This window comes from Bacillus rossius, chromosome 1 (genome assembly GCF_032445375.1).
Source record: "Bacillus rossius redtenbacheri isolate Brsri chromosome 1, Brsri_v3, whole genome shotgun sequence".
NCBI classification, from domain to species: domain Eukaryota; kingdom Metazoa; phylum Arthropoda; class Insecta; order Phasmatodea; family Bacillidae; genus Bacillus; species Bacillus rossius.
In genome coordinates, this window is record NC_086330.1 from 287,377,815 (window position 1) to 287,400,183 (window position 22,369).

The window sequence follows — 22,369 nt, forward strand, 5'->3', positions numbered from 1 at the left end:
CCACAAATTGGAAAATCTGGAAAACTCAAGGAGAGAAGGGGTATTTGAATCCTTGAAAACCCAGTAAAAGTTACAAAATGTTTGTGACCAAACTGTGTTAGTAATGTTTATTACTAGTGTGTTCCTTGCATGTCTTAAAACTGGTCTGCATTTTAGTCACAAATCTCTGGAACGTTGTATTGCAGGATGTCTGTAATGTTAAAAATAATTATTTCTATGGCGAACTTCATCATTAATTAAACATAAGAGAAACAATGTCTTACCATTGTTGAGGGTCATACATTTGGTCGCAGTTACAAGTATTTATTTATTATTTTATTTATCAGTTCTAACATGTCTACCTACAGCAGTGAGCCACGGTGCTAGACCATACATAAACAAAACAAACATGTACAAAAGTGAAAGAAAAAAAGAAATTACAAAACAGGGACTCAATAGACAAAACAATAAAAACCAATATAAAAATGACATGCAACCTAAAGTAAATGATTAAGACAATATGAAATACAATGCAGTACAATACTGTTACAATCGCGCTTGGCTGCAGTGCTTGGCATCGCCGTGCTCGTTCGGCCTGTCTGCGCCCCCCTTCCACCCGCATCCTCTCCCTGGTATCTCGTGTCATACTGTCTCGCAACATCCTGACCGTCGCAGCGCGCACCTGCCTCAGATCGAGTTACTTAAAAGAGGCCGCACTGCGGAATAAAAGGACTTAGACATGTTTATCGGCGCGTTTTGTGGGAACCCGATGCTTGTTGAGTTTATCGGCGTTCTTTGAGCAGCCGCCGCGTCCTTCGAGGACTCACGACGCGTTTCTGGGCATTTCGACGGCGAAGGTCGCGCGATATCTCAGAGGCATGCCCGATTGTTCCGGACGGGAACCCAAGGGCTATATAAGGAGGTTGGGCCGACCTTCAGGAGTTCAGTTCAGTGGGGAGTTCTCCCGCGGCGGAGTTTCCGGGCGATAGTGCCGCGGGTGCGGCAGAGTGGCGAAGTCCCTGGACGAAGGTTCCAGGGCAGGGAGTGAGTGAGTTCAGTGGAGTCGGGAGGTTCCGGGCGATAGAGTCGCGGGCGCGGCGGAGTCCCGGGCGAAGTTGCGAGTGAGTCGTCGTGTGGGATCTCGGCGAAGGGTGTGACGACGGCGGAGTGTGGCGACGGAGTCCCGCGGCGGAGACCCACGAGGGGTGCTGCGGCGAGAGTTGCGCCGGAAGTGCGGTCCAGCGAGGTGTGTGAAACGAGTGACAAAATTTTCATCTAAAATATTCCTTCTAATTCGTAAAGACCTGGTATATATAGTGTGTACGTCCATCTATATTATAATTTGTGAATTTTTGATTCAATAGTATGAATTAATTTTGTTTGTATTTGGTCGATTTTGAGACTATTAGATTTATTTAAACGGTTCCAGATATAGAATTATATTCTAACTTGGATCTTACCAGGACACATAAAGACTTATGATTGTATCTATATTAGAGGCTTAATAAGAAATGTATTTAATAAGTACTAGTGTTTTATTAACATTGGCTGTAATAGATGTAATAATTTAAAAGTAATTTTCAATCAAGTGTGAGCTACATCTATGACTTATTTGCTTATGATAAGTGTTTTATTTTTAAGTTCATAATCAAAATTAATAGGATAAAATTTTGTAATAAAGGTTGTAATAGTATTATTTCCCATAGTTGAGTTTAACTAGATTTTATTTACCACAATCAGAAATCACATTTAAGTCATTTTAGAGTAAATACACTCCTGTTATTTTTCTATAAATTGTTAAGTCGTCAGCAAACAGTAACCCGTGAGAATGTTTTTAACATCTTTACAATGTCATCAATAAAAATATTAATAAGAGCTTTAATGTACCACTTAGTGGAACACTAGAATTCGCTACTTGTAGTAAGGAATTAATATTGTTAATTGATATGTAAAGAGTTCATTCATTAATATATCTATAGATTCATTTTAAGTATTAATCTGTTAATCCTACATTTGATAGTTAGAGTAATTTATAATGATTGATAGTATCAAAAGCTTTATATATAGATCAAAATAACAAGTGTTAATTTGACCTTGAGTTATTACTTCTGCGTAAATAGGATAAAGAAAAGATAGAATGTTTGTACATAGTTGTTTTTCCATGTCAAAAACCTTGTTGATTATCTGGAAATCAAGCTTGCTACTATTTTTTTTGTGTATGTATCATTTTAGCAGTTGTCCATTTGTTAGGCTAAACACTATTTTGTATACTTATATTAAAAATATACTGCAAGTAAGGCACAATAAGGTTTGCACAACCTTTTATAATAAAGTTATGAATAGTATCTGAACCCGTAGACATAAATGATTTTAGGGATTTGATACCCCACAAAACTTGACTCTCATTGATATCAAACAAAGGAAGGAAACAATTTGATGTGTCAGTAGTTGACAAAATTGGAATTCGTTGGAAGGAATACAGACACTAGAAAAGTAGTTAGCAAAGCGTAACATAATGGATCATTAGTTACCATACCATCGATCTTAAAAGATAACTGTTGCTCATAACCCTTTCTCGTGATTTAAAAAAATGCCAGAATTTTTTTTGTTATGTTTTTATAGGGATGGGCCGGTCGAATCCTCGAATCCTCGAATCCTCGAATCCTCGAATCCCACCGAATCTCTAGTATTCGAAAGATTCGAAATTCGAGGGAAAAGATTTGGGATTCGAGGAAAAATATTGATGTAAATGTAGTACTTTAAAAACTTAAATGCTTACAATTTACTTGGCCTGTTTGCGTTTTCCTTGGAACACATCCTATTGAGGTACAGTAGAACCTCGCTATTACGTGATGGTCAGGACCGAGATAATCACGGATTACCGAATTTCACGGACTAGCGATTAAAAGCCCGGAAGGTCTTGTCAAGCTTCTCAGACACCGGCGTGCAGTTGGGTTAAGGCCGTTCACGGTAAGGGCCGACCGTCTTCGAATTAGTGTCTCGGCTTAAAAAAATACAACACTGCCTAGCCATTAGTTCACGGTCATTTACAACAGCCGAAGAGTGAAAGATAAGATCGTGCTGACCTTGCACCCCCCCCCCCCCTCCCCCCCTCTCCCTCGTACAACGGAATGCCAGCCAGACACGTCACTCGCCAGGCGCCTGCCGTGCGTTGGCGGGTGGAAACAAACAAAGGGAGACGGGAAGCAGAAGTCTGGACATCCCCCTCAAGTTTAAAGAGTGACAAATGTGACAGCTGAAAGGGAGGCGACACAAAGGGTCGGTACAAACAGCGTTGCAGAGTTTGGCGGCCCACAGGATGGCTTGTAGTGTTTGCCGGCCGCCGGCCCGCGTGACGTTAATTTTAAGCGCTGACAATTTTTACTTCTCTTTTTTTCCTTCTCTTTTAAATCGTCTCGGATTATCCGATTCCCGAATTAGCGCATCACGGATTAACGAGGTTCTACTCTATTGTATTTTTAATTCGTTATTATATAAAAAAAATTATGAAGCATGTACTGATTTGGGAAACTTACTTTATATTCATGAACATGGATGCATTGTCGCTACATTGGCATTAAATAAGGCATAGATCACATATGTATTCTCAGAATATGCTAAAAAATAAAATAAAGCACATTTAGGATCTAGACTAAATATGAATCTTTTTTTTTTTTTTTTTTTAAATAACTTTACTGAGGAATCTGTTACTTAGTAATACAACAATAATGCCGACTTTCATCACAAGTTACGGTCGCACATGTAGTAATAACAATGAAATAATGAATGACAAAAATTAATACATTATACAATTATTATTTTAATTGCAATTCAATTTTAAATATTCTGATACACATTCTATTTATGAATTTTTTTAGGACCAAGTTTGGTATGTGTAGACTACCAACGTTAAAATATGTATTATCTGAGAATTCCATGATGGCCAACCAATGAATTTGTTAGCCAATCATTTTGAGCAACATTAAAAATAACTAATATTAATATAAAAAATTTTAATGGGTAAACTAGAGAAAACACCCCGTCACTTTTAACTTTGTGCATATTAATCACTATGCTTTAGTGAGGCTTAATTTTAAAAGATGCACGACAATATTTCTTATGGCCTAAAACCATTGAAGCCAAGATGGCGCCTTTCAGTTTCCATTAAATATTTCAAGAAAGCGTTTACCTTCATTTGGGACTTTAAACAAATGTCAAGTTGATAACTACAAAATATTGTTCCTTCGGATGTTGAATTTCGTTTTCCGATTTCCGTGGATACATGAATCACTGTACTCACAGATAATGCCTGAATGCCTTAAATCCACCAAGTCGGATTCTACAGCAATTTATGAAGTGACCAGATTCTTGCGTGATCCTACAGTTAACCCAGAAATAAACATTCTCGAATACTGGAAAACTCAGTCTGCGTGTTCACCCAGGCTACATAAACTGTCCAAAAAATATTTGTGTTCACCACCTGCGACAGTGTTCTCTGAACGTTTGTTTAGCACTGCAGGAAACATGTGACCAAAAACGGAATCGTCTTGATCCAGACCGTGTCAAAATCCTTGTTTTTTTTTAAATAAAAATTTAAAGGGTTAAATAATTCTGCATATTGTTTAATTTTTCTTCTTCTTAACTTATAAATTATTTTATAATTAACCCTTGAGAACTGGATTCGGATTCGAGGTACTGTTTGGGATTCGGATTTCTAGAAAAATTGGATTCGAACCATCACTAGTTTTTAATGTTGGTAATGTTTTGGAGCTAAAAATTTTTGTCACGAGTAACGAGAGACCTGGCCTCTACATTTTTGAGAGAACAAAGCATAATAAGTTAATTAATGATAGTGGTTTTTAGATTTCAAAGTAGTAATGAGTTGTTTAGAATACCAATTTGGATATTGGTTGAGGTTTTTTCAGGGTGGCTGATTTGAACCACAATAGTTTAATCCAATGGTTTTTTATAAAAAAAAAAAATTAAATAATGTACTCATAAATACTCTCATTAATATTTTTAATGAAAGGTCTAATTCCACTCTGATAACAGCAATAGTTTGCTCATTAATGTTTCTAGTGCTTTAGAGAAACAAAAAATTATATACTAATCAAGATCTTATCATTTTAAATTAAAGTTTTAATATATACCCAACTAATACTACTCTAAAATTAAATTAATTAGTGAATTGTAGTCAAAGTGTAAAAAAAAAAAAGAGGAAATAAATAAATTTATTATTTAAAAAAGAAATTATTATTCTGTGAGAAATCCCCGACTACTGTAAATACCCTTTATGTGATTAGGTCCCAAGCAGAAGTGCATATTTACTGGACTTCAGTTCATTGATTTATAACTTTCTGGTTTAAAAGAGTGACAGAATGCAGGATGTTGTATAGGTTAAATTTTTACATGCTGTGAACCAAAATAACTGATGCAAAAAAAAACAGCTGGTTTAAACCCAAAAAAATATGGTTTGAGAAAAAAAATTGTTTGGTTTTAATTATTATTTTTTTTGCTTAACAAATCTGGTTTTTTCCAACCTTGTTTTTTTTAATGTATAGGAATACCATAATTTATATAGCAATTGATTATATCAGTTAGATAATCATCCATTAAATTTACATTTTTTTCATTTATAGAAAGCTTACCCGCCAGCTCCTTGATGACATTAAAAATACCAAGATAGTCATCCTTTTAGTATTTCTATAATGAATTATAAGTAGGTGATGGATGAAATGAATCTAACTAGAGGTATCAATGGCTTTTTGTACAGAACAATACTGCAAGTTAGTGAAGCAGAGGTCTAATAGATTTTTTTGTAGGTTGTACAAATTTATTTTGAGACAGACCTATAGTAGAGATAAAGTTAATTAGGGCCTGAGCCTTGGTTTGTATAGATGTTTGAGAAATATTAAAAGTATGCGTGTTTACCTGGAATATTAAAATCACCTGTTATAAGAATATCATCTTGTTAAATTGCAATTTTATCGGTTAAGTCCTCAAAGTAGGAATCATAAGTTGGTGAGATTTGAGGGAAAATATGTTTCCAAGAGTTAAATATTTGGATTGTGCAATTTTTGTTTGTTGATAGCAATCAGCACTCCTCGACTTCTGTCCATAAGTTTCAGATTTGGATTTCTGTTCTAAAAACATAATTTCCATTAAAGTAGCGAGAGTTTATACTGTACTGATTAGGTAAACCAAGACAATATCATCATCTAATAGTAAAAGGTCATCAAACAATTTTACTGATTCAGTTCTTAAACCTCTAAAATTTTAATAAGAAATGTCACGTACGCGCACACACGCACGTACGTACGTACATACGTACGTACATCCAGCAAGACAAGTGACGGGGTCAGGGTGCTAATCCAGGCGCTGATGTGGAACTAGACAATAATATAACCTAGTTTACTTCAGAAGCCATAGCAGATGTCTGCAGTTGTGAAGGGTTTGTGCTACTTTAAGATTGGATGTTTAACTTTTGGCTTGATCGCAACTGAATATTATATTTGTTCATTGTGGCGTCTTATCATGAAACACTATAATTAATCAGCCAGAGATTCAATATTTTATTATTTATTATTTAGCCTATCATAGTAATTCTCATTAATTGCCACATAAAATGAAGCGTGTCATATTGGTCTTCAGCTTGACTGCTAGTAGATAAGATGTGTCAAGTTCACTTTTTACGTAAGATGTGATGTTGCTTTCAAAGACTGAATGGTCGAATCAGACAAAAAAACAGATTTAAACTGCACAGGGTTGAATATATTTTTCAAAATAGAGGTTTCTAATTCCAATTTGCATTTCTCTCATCTTTCCAGTATGCTAGATAATTTTTAGTTACTGTTAGTTTTTTGGTGGTACTTTACTAATGTGAATCTGGGGAGTTTTAGGGGTGTTTTTGGCTCCTTTGCTTAATTCAAGACTGGAGGAAGTAGTTTTAACTGGTGGACTTTGTACATCCGTGGAGCTCTGATGACGTTGCAGTGACATCAACCAGCCATTATTCACTGACTTACAGCTGCATGTTGTGTAACTTGAATGTTGGTCGTCTTGTCAAGAGATGCTGGGGTCAGATGGTTATCATGTTTCTGCTAAGTTACAGTGGCAACAGTGAGTTGTGATAATTCACTTCTAGTTTCATTTAATAAAGCTTTTAGAACACAATTTTTATTTCTTAATTCCTCCGTTTGGACTGTCAGGATAGCCAGTTAAGCACAAATATTTTCCAATAAAGTTTCACAACCTGGAATGTCAAAGTTATTTAATGATTCATGAATATGAAAAGCAATTTCACATGCAAGTGCAGACATCTTGAATTATATATTTCAGTCAAAGCCTTTGCAGTGGCTGACATGAGCTTATATCCTTTATCTTTAACACAATTTGAACTAGAGTTTGAGGAAACAGAAGAATTCAGTTTCATTGTTTTAATAGTTTGACATTTAAGCTAAGACCACACAGGGTTCACGATGTTTGCTACGTGAGTAAAATAGTCAGCTGCATCTCAGGTGTCACTGGCCACATAAAGCTGTGTTCATTATTTTGGTGACGTCGCCAGGTGTTTGGATCTCGACTATTTTTCTAAAATGTCACTGACTTCTCACATGCTCAGATAAACAATAACATCTGTTTTCGTTTAGAATTGTGCTGTACTTCTGCATTTTCTTTTTATGTAATTTCTCTCATTATTGTGCTTTAAATAGTCAAGTCAACAAAAATGTTATTTGAAAGATTACGAAAATATCCATGTTTATGGAATAAATCGATGGAGGAATATAGAAGGCAGGATATGTAGGAAAATGCCTGGGATTTGATTCCAAGGAGATGCTAACAAACTTAGTTTAACTTATCCTGAAGTAATCCATAAATTTGGTTTCGTCTTAACTACCAACTGCTTCATCAAATGAAATTCATTTGTTTTTATATTAAATTTACGAACCCATTTCTTTTTATGTTCACATGCTGCGAGAGGTAGTAGAATATTATCATCATCCGAATCATCACTTGAATCCCACGGCATACGTCTCTCCGACATTGCGAATTAGACTATCCTGTCTGGCCACCTGGCGTAGCAAATATAGCATAGCTTTCTGTGTGGCCTCGGCTTTAGGTCATAGGTTAGTCTTTAAGTCGTTGGTTCAGCACAGCTTTCGTGACATTTATCTATGTAGTAGTCTGTGAACTTCACAAAGGGGCGATATTTACCTTGTCTATTAATGTTGCAAATACAATATATTAATGTATCTTCGGGTGAAAATCCATGGAAATACTGTGTCATCACACGAACTAAAACTGAACATGAAAGACCATTAACTGCAGCGAGTGAATTGTGGAAAAACACGGGATTGGCAACCCACCCGATACACATCTGACTCCGACAGAAGAGGCCAGCGTATCGAAGTTTTAAAAATTGATTAAAATGAAATGATTTTGTACTACAGACTGGCAACATTGATGGAAAATGTAAATAACAGTGCAAACTGTGTGTTTTCACACTCGTAGTGGACTACCAACACACCAAATGAGAGTGAACAAGACCGTTGCTCTCTTGTTGGAATATAAACTGCTAAAATAAAGCCCCCAAATGAAATTTACTGAAGAATCCAACATCTGAGAGTGACACATAAACACACTAGCAGAGAATATTCAAACTTAGGGATTATTAAATTGGGCTACAGAGTGTCCTAGCAAAAATTAATCATGCACAGTAACAAACACCTTGCAATTAGCAGTGTTAACAAAATCCACTAACACTTGTGGCAGTAACCTCATTACATATATTTTACTTAAAAGTAATTACTAAAAAAGTTATTAATATAATTTTAACATTCAAATATACACTAAAAATATTATATTTAAAATTATTTCAATGATTTGCATAGAAATAATTATTTACCAAAACATTTAAAATCATAAAATGCTATTAAAAGTATTTTACTTTTACAAAAAAAAACTTATAGAAAATCTTGACATCAATGCACAGCTAGTGTTTGAAAAAATATATTATGTTGTTTACTAGCGGTCAGTCTGTTTCATAACCCTTAGTAATTTTACTTGATTTAAAAGCGGACGTAAAAATCAGCAACAGTACAATATTGTCTGCTGCTCGTATGAACAGTTTTAACACTTTTCAGCAATTTTTTTTTTTTTCCGTTGTAAATTAAATGGTAACATCCAAAAGGTGTAGTGAAGTGTTCAAAATTTATGAATCACAATATGACCTTCACATTTCCTAAATAGCAGGTTGAAGTAGTTCGGAAATATTTAAGGCTAAACGTTTAAATAAAATATGTTAACATCAAACAACAACTCTTATACTATACTATGTTTAGTTTGATTGTTGATAATGTACAAACAGGGTGCAGTTTTCTCCTAGAAATGAGTTGTAAAATAAATACTAAAAACATTCCCAAAATGACGTAAATATTGCACAAAATGTTCATGTAGTTTATTGGTTGATGGCTCACGTGCTGTAAAACTCACTAAATTGCAATTTTACCATTAAACCCAACCAAATACGTGGCTGGGCAAGTAAAAGGTTTCTGGGAGCAACCAAGAATGTTATGAAGCTGATTAAGGTTTTTTAAATCAATAATGTCTGTTGATGCGTGCAAATTACTTTGATGTTCTTTCATTGCCAGTAAATATAAAGAATCTAACAGACTTCCTTCTAATGTTGTTGCCATAGATCATGAAAACGGTAAGCCGATAGTGCCAGTGAAAAGTTAGTAGGCGGCTGCACCAACCAACACGTTGCCTTCATGTCTCACTTGCTTGCGTCTACTCTTATTCGTGATCAACACACAAGTTCTCATTCACCACTCCCGCAGCATTCTTGGCTCGCTGATTGACAGTCAGCTGTTTCTGTTATGTCAGTAACTACACCTGAATTCCAGTGTCGAAGCAATGAAACAGTTCGTTATTCTGCGTACCCACAGCCGGGCGCATAATCCAAACTCTGCTGTTCCAAAACCTTATACTTTTTTTAATACATTTATAATTGTTAAATATTTTAAATTGAAAATTCTTTTTAAAATACAATAAAGCAAACCAAAATAATTAAAAGACATTAAAGCTGCCTTTAAATGACAAGACCAATTGAAAAGACCAAAACATTACTCTTTGCCACTACTGATTGTCTAAAATTAAAGTAAACAAATTGTCAACTGTGCATAATGAGAAAACACATAATGATCTTTCACTTAAATCATTTAATTTTTCTATATGATTAAATTAAAACATTATGGCAGGCCCACCAGCCACATTGTTCAGAAGTGAATTATGGTCAATATGACGTGTTTGTTTGAAATGTGTTTAGGTAAGTTTGGTGTTTTAATATATTTATGTTACTGTGCAATATTGTTTGAGTAGACATGGAAATGAGGTTTTGTTGAGCAGGGAAAACATAAAAGATTCAGGGAAATTGTCTATATTAGGAATTTGGAAACACTGAATATGGACAACTGAGCTTGCCACAACCTTACTATAACACAAGATGCGCAGGAATAAAATTCCAAAGAGTCACACTAGATGCTACAGACACTCTTTCCGCTGGCTTTTCTAGCACCGAGGTGAGCGAGCTAGTTATTTGTGTAGAATTAGTGTCTGCATCCATTTATTTGAATATCTGTTAATGAAAAATTATTTTCCCAAGTGCTCTGCTAGTGATTTTAAAAGTGTCTGTTGTTCAGAAGTATCCTGTAAGAGAAATTTCACAATGTGGAAACACATGCAAACTTAGTTTTTTTTATATATATCTGTGTGTGTGTTTTTTTATATAATTGCTATTACTGTTATTCACTCAGCACTTCTTTTAATAGGGCAAATAAGATAACTGGTGGATAGTTTAGTATATTTTTAATCATGCTCATACTGTCTTCCTATTATAAAAGAAAAAAAACTTAAATTAATAGTTAAAAAATAAAATAATTTCTAGTTTACCCCAAGAGGGTGGAGGTAAGGTTCCAAACTTTATTTTGATTCATTTAAAAAATTTGGGGTAAATTGGAGCTCAAACAACACTTTAATATTAAAAAATAATAATATTTATATTTGAATCATCTTTTTTTTTTTAGTAGAGTGTTGCTTAGCAAAGTTTGGCATAGTTCAAATTATTTAGTTTATTTATTTATTTTTAATTTGTTACATGCACACCAACAGTTAAACTTTTGTGGTGGGCATGACACTCACAAACAGGTACACAGTTATCACTGTGCCAATGTATGGACTCCCATCATCGTCGGTACCATTGCAGACAGAATGTCGCAAAATGGCAGACACACCAGGGCAATAGTATTACACATTAGCGGTGATAGCAACAAATATAAACAAATATGGAAAAACAAAACAAACACTCAAACAGAAAATAAACATAAAAACAATACACATAAAACATATAATTACTTATCAATAAACACTATAAATTGTAAACAGAACTTAAAACTAAACACAATGAACAAGTTACAAATGTTGATAAAGACATTACATGGATACAAACTTAGTACTTGGATTTAAAAAAAAAATTATAAAATGTTTGGAAATAGTAAGCTATGAACTTATTATAATTAGAAATAAGTCTGTAGAAAATATAATTTTTTTTTGTTAAGAGTGAATAAAGTAGACTAGTCGCCTATGAAATAGTGGAACTATTGAGTCCATTGTTGTCAAGAATGTAATTACTGTTCATTATAAAGAGTTATAACAGTTTTAACGAAAAGATAATCGAGAAGAGCTCTACGATCAGCTAAAGAAATAAGATTGTGAGTAGAGGAGAATTTTAAATTTCATAGTTTCACAATTTTAGTTTGAATGGATTATATTTTAACAGATCAGAGGAATTGGTTGAATTCCAAATTATTGAACAATATTCTAATTTCGACCTAATTAAATAAAAATAAAAATATATATATTTGATTAAACCAGGAGTTTTTCTTGATCTATTAAGTAATCTAGGTGGAAGTGAAAATATATAATTTTAAGTCAATAATTATGTCCAAAACTTTTTAGTTAGATGCTTGATGAATTATATTATTGTCTAGTTTATAATCAGAAGACATGGGGAAATATTTCCTAGTAAAGATATAATTTTGGTTTCTTACTAGTTGAGAGATACAAAATTAAGATTATACCAATTATAGATTGCATTAATGTCTGATTGAAGTAAGAGACAGTCATTAAGGGAAGTGATGGTTCTACAAATTTTAAAATCATCTCCATACAGTACCCCAGATAAATGGAACAAAACATGAGAGATATCATCAATAAATATATCTAAGAGTAGAGGTGACAAGGTACCTACCACCTTGAGGAACACCTGAACTGGCTAAATAAAATGAAGCATTACAGTTATTAATGGAAACATAACAACATCTGTTTTTGAGATAGCTCGTAAACCAGTTAAAATTATGGCAAAGTCCAAAATTAAAAAATTTCATAAGTAGAATATCATGATTAACAGAATCAAAAGCTTTTGCCAAATCAAAATAGCAGGCATAAACCTGGCCTCTATTAGTAACTGCATTGAAGATAGGATTAAAAAAGGTGATACGAATGGTGGCAGATGACTTGCCAGATCTAAACCCACGTTGATTGTGATGTAATTTATTTTTCAAAGGGAAATTAATAATTTTGAATATAATTTTTTTCAAAAATTTTGATTAACTATTAAGAAGAGGGATAGATCAATATTTTGACACATTAAATTTAGACCCACTTTTAAAAATGGGAATAATTTTCAATTATCAGGAAAAACTTGTGTTTTTAAGTTTCTGTTGAATAAATGTTTTAGAAGGGGAACCTTTATGAATAAAGTTAGGAATTCTGTCAGGACTAGAGGACAAGGACGAATGTAGGGACTTTATTCCCCAAAGTACTAAACTTTCGGAAATGTCAGGAACTGTGATCGTGTGTTAACAGATCTTTGGGAGAGGGGGTTGGGACTTATAATTAGAGGACACATAAACACTAGAAAAATAATCAGAAAAAATATTAGATAGTACTACAGGATCACTAGATACAACTCCATTGACTTTAAGAGCATGATGTTCATAGAAACCATTTTTAAGTACTTTGATGTAATGCCAGAAATTTTTAGGATTGGTCTTGTTATTATTAATGGCTCTGGTCCAATTAATTTAGTCACGCTTAAGTAAGTTCTTGGCCTGCTTGAGGTAGTGAGAAAACAAGAATAGTAATACATATTGATATTTCCTTTGTAAAGGTTAGGATAATGTATCTGCAGCATGGTGTGAACAAACTAGTTCACAAAACACCATACTATTCACACCAAGCTACACACGGCGCTCGACAGGTCCCTACAACTCCGAAATATCAGTATTGGACTGTATAATTTCACCCTTTCTACTGAGGGTACCTAGCAGAGCGTGTCTTGTAAAAACAATATATAATAAGATTAATATAAATGGGAAGAATAAGAATAATATGTTTAATCTAATTGTGTTCTTTTAGTAAATTTTTTTCCATGAACGTTCACAAATTACATACAAAATACAACATGAGATTACGCTGTTCCACAAGGACACAAAAAGAGGACAATAATTAAGTTCAGATAATTTCTTCACCAACATATGCTCCAATAAGGCCACAGCCAAAGTTCATTAAGTATGTGACAAATTCATAATGCAACCTCAATTCTCATGAGCCTAAACGGTCATACATTTTACGCATTTTAAGTTAAATAACATGTGCGTTGCCCAATAATGAAGCATTCCATAGCACACTAGCGAATACTGCCTCTAAAATGATACAAGCTACGTGCATAGGAAGCACGCATACATGATACAGGAATTTAGGTTTAATTTAGAAATTATACGAGGATCTAACAAAATATTACATAGAGTACCAATGTGCTCCGCGCGGAGCTACAACAAGCTAGTTACAAAAGATAATATTTAAAAAGAATAAAAGAATCGTAACATGTAGTTTAGATATCAAGGCCGGCATGGCCATTTACAGGTTCCTACGAACCACGAGCTCCCGATACGTAACAAGTGCACGGCTCGAGGGAGCACTTACCTAGACGTGGCGAGAAACAAATACGAAAGACAAAAGCATAGCAAAGGCACTCAGGCAGGCAACTTGTGACACAGGCACTTATGGTGCTTAAAAAATAAGGGACAACGACATCAGGAGACGATAGGCATGAACGGATGGCAATGCAAACCGCGGCATGAAAAGAGGGACAAGAACCTGGAATAGGTGAACCATCAAGGTCCCAGCAGCCATTCAAAGACAAACCTGCATGATGGCAAACAATTACCTTTTAGATTACTTTAAATGCTGGGATCCTCGGAGCTAACTGTAGCTACTTTACCACACGGCCATCTCTTGCGAGCAAAAAACATTTTGATGAGAATAAACCACAGCAGTCTCTCCCTCAGCGCCGTCACTGCCTAACAAACTGACTGATCACATGCTTATCACAGCTCAAAGTATGGTAAGCTAAAGAGGCCGAGGCTCAGCGGACAGCTGCTTATAAAGCCTCGCATAGAGCGCGCTGCGGTCGGAGAGTTTCGGCGGGGAAGCTGAAAAGAGAAGGAGGGAGGAAACAAACTCACAGGGAAAGGAGGAGACAGGAGAGAGGGGTGGGAAGGCTGTGACGTAGCAACGTACGAGGCGACGGGCCGCTTCATATCTTAGATGTTAAAGCATGTATTAACTCTTTAGAAAACCAGCAAGGGTATTTGGAGGCCTTTTTCATTATTACAGGAATAAAGACATTCAAATTATTGTATATACAGGAAGTAAGTTGTTCTACTAAATCATTGGGATCATAGGTTTTGTGATAATTAGACCAATTCAATTATTTTATGGCATTATAAAGGCCAAGTAAATCACCATTTTTGAAGTCCTAAAGGTAACTCAAGAAGTTATTTTGCAAGGTAAAGCGTCCATAAATATTTTTATTATTAAGGTCAGATTATATGTATCTTCTTTGGCGAGTGGATCTTCTGCTTGAAATACAGTGCATTGAGATAAGTTAGTACTAAAGCAAAGATCTAAAAGGTTTTTAGAATCAAAAATTTTATTATACTGTTTTAGACCAAGACTGGATGAGAAATTAAGCAGAGCTAGTGCCTTTTTCTGATGAGCGAATGAACGTACGATATTGTGTGTCTGATTAGAGGACCAACTAATACCAGGCACATTAAAATCACAGAGAAACACAATATTATAATTTTGATAACAGGCAAGTTTATCTTTAAGCACTTCAAAATAAGACTGAAATGAATTAAGAGTAGTATGTGGAGGTTAGTAGATATTACTGAGAATGACAGATTTGTTCGACGGAGTTTTAATTTTCACCCACACAGCTTTATTCCTGGGGCCCGTTTCACAAAGCTACAAGTTTGTTCGTAACAAGTAAATCCTGACAAACTTGTAAAAAAAATGTAAACATGGTGTTTCACGAAACTACAAGTGAACACTTGTGATTACAAGTGAATTTGTAGCATGATGTTTTCATTTCCTTTGTTAAGGTACAAGAAAATGGTCCAAACAGTGTCTCCTTCTTATCTCTGATTTCTTGTAGGATAAGAATCTTATTAGCGACTGCAAAATGTTTAGAAATTTTTATCATGCGAATGTACTTCTGAATATAGGTTATGTTTATACTTGTTACTGACAACACTTGTTGCGGACAAGTCTAGTTGGTAACAAGAATTGTTACGGACAAGTCTTTTCACCAACAAGTTTTCCAAAGATACGTGAAACACTTGTTGCTGACAACTTGTAGTAATAAGTACTTGTTACACACAATTGTGGTGAACAAGACTTGTACTTTCGTGAAACGGGCCCCTGGGTAATCTAGAGAATTGATAAGTTGAACTGAAGGAAAGTTGTGGTTTGTTTACTGCTGTTTAAACACCATCACTGTGTACTTTCTCAGTCAGCAAAGCATCTCTATCATTCCTGAAGATATGATAATTGTCTGTGAAATAATGAGAAATTAAATTAGAGTTATTAAGTCAGGTTTCAGTTAAAAAAAATGATATCATACTGAGAGCTAAGAATTTTATCTGAAAATTCAACAGATTTTGTTCTAAGACCTCTATCATTTTGGTAAAAGAACTCCCACTCCTTCGTATTAGAATGCACAAAAAAGTTTTACTATGCCCTTCAAGGCACCACTGTAGGAAACCAATGAGATTTTAGAAACTGAGAAAACTTTGGGGCTAGCATTTTCTGAGTGAACATTATTAGTTGTGGAAGAGTCAGAGTTGTAGATTTGGTCAGGATGGAGTTTGCCGTAGAAGGAGCTTATCAGACACCTGCTAGACCAAAACACAATGATGTTAATACGAGTCACGACTTTGACATGTGTAAGATTAAGCTCGTTTGAGATGTAATCAGAGATTTCTTTTTTCTTGAATATCAAGATCAAACATGGTGAAAATCAAAAGCCTTAGTTTTTTTTACTGTTGGTTTAGCAACAGTTTTTAATGTGGAAGTATTTTGGACTCCCATTTGCATGTGGGGGGGGAGGGGGATCATTTCTTGTTCACGGGCTTTAACAGTCTGTTTTAACACGTACATGTGTTTGTGTTGCACAAGAGTGAACCCGTCTTGATCAACAAGCTGGGTGATGACACTGCTTCTGGCGTCGTGCTTTTTATGTAATCTATTGTGCAAAAGTGGTGTGGGGAAAAAAAAACTTTTTACCTCTGATTTACTCCACCACCAGTTTACCCCATATTACCCTACCTGTGGCTTGTTTGAGTTAAGTCATTCTAGCTTTCAAAAGACTTTTTAAAAAATTTTAAATACCTCACACTCAATTAGCTTAAGTTCATCTAGTACAAATTCATGCTAAGTGATATCAATATATACGTTTCCAACTATGGTGCATTGATCATGTTTGTGCAAACCTGTACATGGTTTTCAAACCTTATTTTTAATTCCATTTTTCATTTTCATGTTACAAGTTTTCACTCATATGTAAATGTTATAATAGGTTTCCACCCAGAATTTTATGCAAGTGGGGTATGTCATCAACTTAGCAATGAGCTGGTGGTTTTTCTAAAGTAATTAAACATTAAACCCTTAGGCATAATTCATTATCTCTTGAGACGGCCAGCTCACAATCAGCCCTAAACAAGTTTAGTTAATATTTATATATTCAGTTAATTCTAGCCGGATGAATAGAACAGTTTATTGTCCTGCAAAGATTTTCCCATGTGAAAGCTTTTCTGAACAATTTTTTAATTATTTTTACAGCTATTTACTGGGCAAGCTACGAAACGATAAAAAAATATAATCCGGCGGAGCAACCGTCTTTCCAGTACAGCTTTATGGCCGGAGCAACAGCAGGGAGTGTAAGTATTTGTCGTGTTATACACAAGCCTATAACAAAACTTTAGTCTTTTCCTTATTAACTTTGACATTACTCATGTCTTTTTTTCCTTTTCTTATTTACATATTCTTTCTGTTTTTCATATTGCACAATCTTTATTCTATTTCATGTCATCTTCATGTTTCTTTCTCATTCTCTTCTGCATTTTTTTCTCTCTTACTCTTTCCATAATCATTATCTTCTTTCTCTTCACTCATTTTTCTTTACCTTTTTTCTTCATTTTTTTCTTTCTCCTCTAGTATGTCATCTTTGCATCTTCATTATCTTCGTTAACTTCAGCCACTCCTCTTTTCATTCTTTCTCTTATTTTTTTTCACATTTATTTTCCTTATTTTTTTCTCTTCATTATCCTCTACCCCATTTGTCTTATGATATCCAGCACTAAGGCAGGCTGCCCCCACAAGAGGTTGTATACGTTCCTTACATTGGCCACAGTATGTTATCCTTATCAAACATGGTTGTTGATGAGTTCATGTTGCATATTTAATTTTAGTGTGGCAACATTTTGTAACGTGTTACAGATTATTGTATCTTTTGCAGATTGCTGCTGTTTGTACTCATCCCTTTGATCTTGTGAAAACTCACCAGCAGATTGAATTTGGAGAAAAGGAAATTTTTTCAGGTAAGGTTTTGTAATTTATCTACCATGACTATTGTTGATTTGGTGTATTTGCAAAAGAAAGTATTTGATTGTAAATTGAGTGAAGGTGTCAAAATGGTTCCAGAATTATTTAGGTATAGTAATAAATCTGTTAAATGTGCCTTCTGTAACATTATTGCTAAGAGATAATTAATAGATAAGGTCCTAAAAGTGTCATTTTTGATTATAACATTATCATTCCTATGTTTTTTTCCCCCCCTTGGGAAACATTACAACATGGTTCTACTCTAAAGGGTCTTGGCTTGTCGTAGATCCTCCCAAGAAGAGCAGCTCCCTCTCTTCGGTGATGAAGCGCATCTTCCACCAGCGCGGGATCAAGGGGCTGTACGCGGGGCTGGGGCCCCGCCTCGTGCGGGTGTCCCCAGCCTGTGCCATCATGATCGCATCCTTCGAGTACGGCAAGAACTTCTTCTACAGGTACAACATGCAGCGTGCCCAGTCGTAGCAAAGACAACCGCCCAGACACATTCAGCTTTCTGCTGTTGTAGCTGTTGGGTTTTAAGTAGTGTTTCATTTTTGTCTCTTCCCTCTCTGTTTACTTTTTGTTGTAAGGAGTTTTCTGATACTGATACTGCATGTCAATACAATTGCCATGCGGCGACACTTTGTTTCCTTCTCATTACACCGGTGTGAAAATTCAAATTTTTGAATACAAATAATTATTTTTATTCGATTTGACCCTGAATAACACTTCGAAATAACAAATATTAGTTTGCTTTTGAATATTTGACATAGCATACCTGGAAAGGTTGTAGTATACCAACGTTCACTGTTGAGCTTATCATTTGTGTGATTTAAATACCCGTTTTTGATATTTTAATGAGACTTAATAATCAAAAACATGAACTATAAATGACATTTTAAACATTCAACAAGTTTTTTTTTGCTCCCACTACTGTCTGCTAAACAGCTATGGAAAAATTGCAGGAACAATTCCAAAAAAAAAAAGTCATATTTGTCATTTCAAACTTGAAAAACAAGTATTATTTGTATCCCATTTCATCAGATGCACCAGATGTGGGAAAAAATAAATAATTGTTCACAACCATGGACTACAACACCACAAAATACACACACTCCATTGTAATGGTCAATAAAAGAAGTAAACACTTTAATTTCAACGGCGTACAAATCAATAGTAACAATCGATCTAACACCATGTGACTCAATAGCATTTTACCTGCTGTATTTATTTTTGATGAAACAGAAGTTGCAACTCAAAAAATATATATAAAAAAAACTAGGGATGGGCCGCTCGAATCATCGAATCCCACCGAATCTCTAGTATTTGAAAGATTCGAAATTCGAGGGAAAAGATTCGGGATTCGAGGAAAAATATTGATGTAAATGTAGTACTTTAAAAACTTAAATGCTTACAATTTACTTGGCCTGTTTACGTTTTCCTTGGAACACATCCTATTGAGGTACAGCAGAACCTCGTTAATACGTGATGGTCGGAACCGAGATAATCACGGATTACCGAATTTCACGGACTAGCGATTAAAAGCCCGGAAGGTCTGTCAAGCTTCTCAGACACCGGCGTGCAGCTGGGTTAAGGCCATTCACGGTAAGGGCCGGCCGTCTTCGAATTAGTGTCTCGGCTTAAAAAAATACAGCACTGCCTAGCCATTAGTTCACGGTCATTTACAACAGCCGAAGAGTGAAAGATAAGATCGTGCTGACCTTGCACCCCCCCCCCCTCCCCCCCTCCACCTCGTACAACGGAATGCCAGCCAGACACGTCACTCGCCAGGCGCCTGCCCTGCGTTGGCGGGTGGAAACAAACAAAGAGAGACGGGAAGCAGAAGTCAGGACATCCCCCTCAAGTTTAAAGAGTGACAAATGTGACAGCTGAAAGGGAGGCGACACAAAGGGTCGGTACAAACAGCGTTGCAGAGTTTGGCGGCCCACACGATGGCTTGTAGTGTTTGCCGGCCCGCGTGACCTTAATTTTAAGCGCTGACAATTTTTACTTTTTTTTTTCTTCTGTTTTAAATCGTCCCGGATTATCCGATTCCCGAATTAGCGCATCACGGATTAACGAGGTTCTACTGTATTGTACTTTTAATTCGTTATTATATTAAAAAAATTATGAAACATGTACTGATTTGGGAAACTTACTTTATATTCATGAACATGGATGCATTGTCGCTATATTGGCATTAAATAGGGCATAAATCACATATGTATTCTCAGAATATGCTAAAAAATAAAATAAAGCACATTTAGGATCTAGACTAAATATGAATCTTGTTTTTTTAAATACCTTTACCGAGAAATCTGTTACTTAGTAATGCAACAATAATGCCGACTTTCATCACAAGTTACGGTCCCACATGTAGTAATAACAATGAAATAATGAATGACAAAAATTAATACATTATACTATTATTATTTTAATCACATTTCAATTTTAAATATTCTGATACACATTCTATTTATGAATTTTTTTAGGACCAAGTTTGGTTTGTGTAGACTACCAACGTTAAAATATGTATTATCTGAGAATTACATGATGGCCAACCAATGAATTTGTTAACCAATCATTTTGAGCAACATAAAAAATAACTAATATTAATAGAAAAAATTTTATTGGGTAAACTAGAGAAAACACCCCGTCACTTTTAACTTCGGGAATATTAATCACTATGCTTTAGTGAGTCTTAATTTTAAAAGACGCACAACAATATTTCTTATGGCCTAAAACCATTGAAGCCAAGATGGCGCCGTTCAGTTTCCATTCAATATTTCAGGAAAGCGTTTACCTTCATTTGGGACTTTAAACAAATGTCAAGTTGGTAACTACAAAATATTGTTTCGTCGGATGTTGAATTTCGTTTTCCGATTTCCGTGGATACATGAATCACTGTACTCACAGATAATGCCTGAATGCCTTAAATCCACCAAGTCGGATTCTACAGCAATTTATGAAGTGACCAGATTCTTACGTGATCCTACAGTTAACCCAGAAATAAACATTCTCGAACACTGGAAAACTCAGTCTGCGTGTTCACCCAGGCTACATAAACTGTCCAAAAAATATTTGTGTTCACCACCTGCGACAGTGTTCTCTGAACGTTTGTTCAGCACTGCAGGAAACATATGTGACCAAAAACGGAATCGTCTTGATCCAGACCGTGTCAAAATCCTTGTTTTTTTTTTAAATAAAAATTTAAAGGGTTAAATAATTCTGCATAATGTTTAATTTTTTCTCTTATTTTATAAATTATTTTATAATTAACCCTTGAGAACTGGATTCGGATTCGAGGGGTGGATTCGAGGTACTGTTTGGGATTCGGATTCGAGATTCGGATTCGAGAAAAATGGGATTCGAACCATCACTAAAAAAAACGTAAATAATGGTTTTAGATATTAAATGAAATAAGCAGAAATTGTATTTGTAATACTGCCAAATTAAAATATTTTTTACCTGGCTGCCGTTAACTACGAAAACACGTGAATAACTAGGGTTTAAATATCAAAATATGAGCTCATTTAATCACTAATTTCTAATACAGCATTTTATAAAAAAAAATTCTGATTTTTCATAAAATGGATTGCATTGGATTTCACAGCATTTTGCGGTTCATGAAAGTTTCTGGATGAATATGTAGAGTAGCAGGTTCTGGAAAATAAAACAAATAGAAACTGAAATGAAAGGTTTGTTAGCTGCTTAATTAAAAACTAGGGCTGGGCCGATGCCGATCACCGATCACCGATCACAATAATCGGCCGATTTTAACACATCTGCATCGGCACCGATCTGCAAATTATTTTCGATCACCAAACGCCGATCATTACATACTAAATCAAAATTAATAAATACTGAATTAAGCTTAAAAATGTGAAGTTGTACGTTTTAAATTTACTTACAAAATAACTAAATAAGGTAGGCCTACAATCACGTATCAACAAAAACACAAATATACAGTATTAATTTGCATATGGGTATTTTTAAAATATGCCAAACCATTATTTTACGGAGTTATTAATAATTTACAATGAAAACTTCGATTTTTATGAAATTAACTTACGTCTATTGCACTTACAAAACCACAGCCATAGAATATTGTGTGTTGACCACAAAATACAAAACAAAACATTCGCCTGCAGGTTAACCAACTTTCGTATCGTCTAGGGTGTGTTCCATTGCATATCAGTACGTGGGGGAACGAGCAGAAAAACTGTGATACATGTCAGTGATAGTTAAATATTGGAAACAGTTTGGATCACTGCTGGTATTTATATATGCCGTAGTGTGTTTCTATATGGTCATAGTCCGATGACGTTGTTGTCTATTTTAGTGATTTTTTAAAAGTTTGTTGGTTACAATGGCACATAAAAGTAGT

General features: G+C 35.0%; 1 protein-coding gene across 1 annotated transcript in view; it reads left to right on the plus strand.

Annotated features, from left to right (window-relative positions):
* The window catches only part of LOC134527696 (probable mitochondrial glutathione transporter SLC25A40), a 114,097-nt gene that overhangs the window by 19,059 nt on the left and 72,669 nt on the right, over window positions 1-22,369 (plus strand). Inside the window, exons 5-7 of the mRNA XM_063360600.1 lie at window positions 17,224-17,321; window positions 17,900-17,981; window positions 18,272-18,437. Coding sequence (XP_063216670.1) covers window positions 17,224-17,321; window positions 17,900-17,981; window positions 18,272-18,437 — 346 coding nt within the window. The remainder of the gene's footprint in view (window positions 1-17,223; window positions 17,322-17,899; window positions 17,982-18,271; window positions 18,438-22,369) is intronic.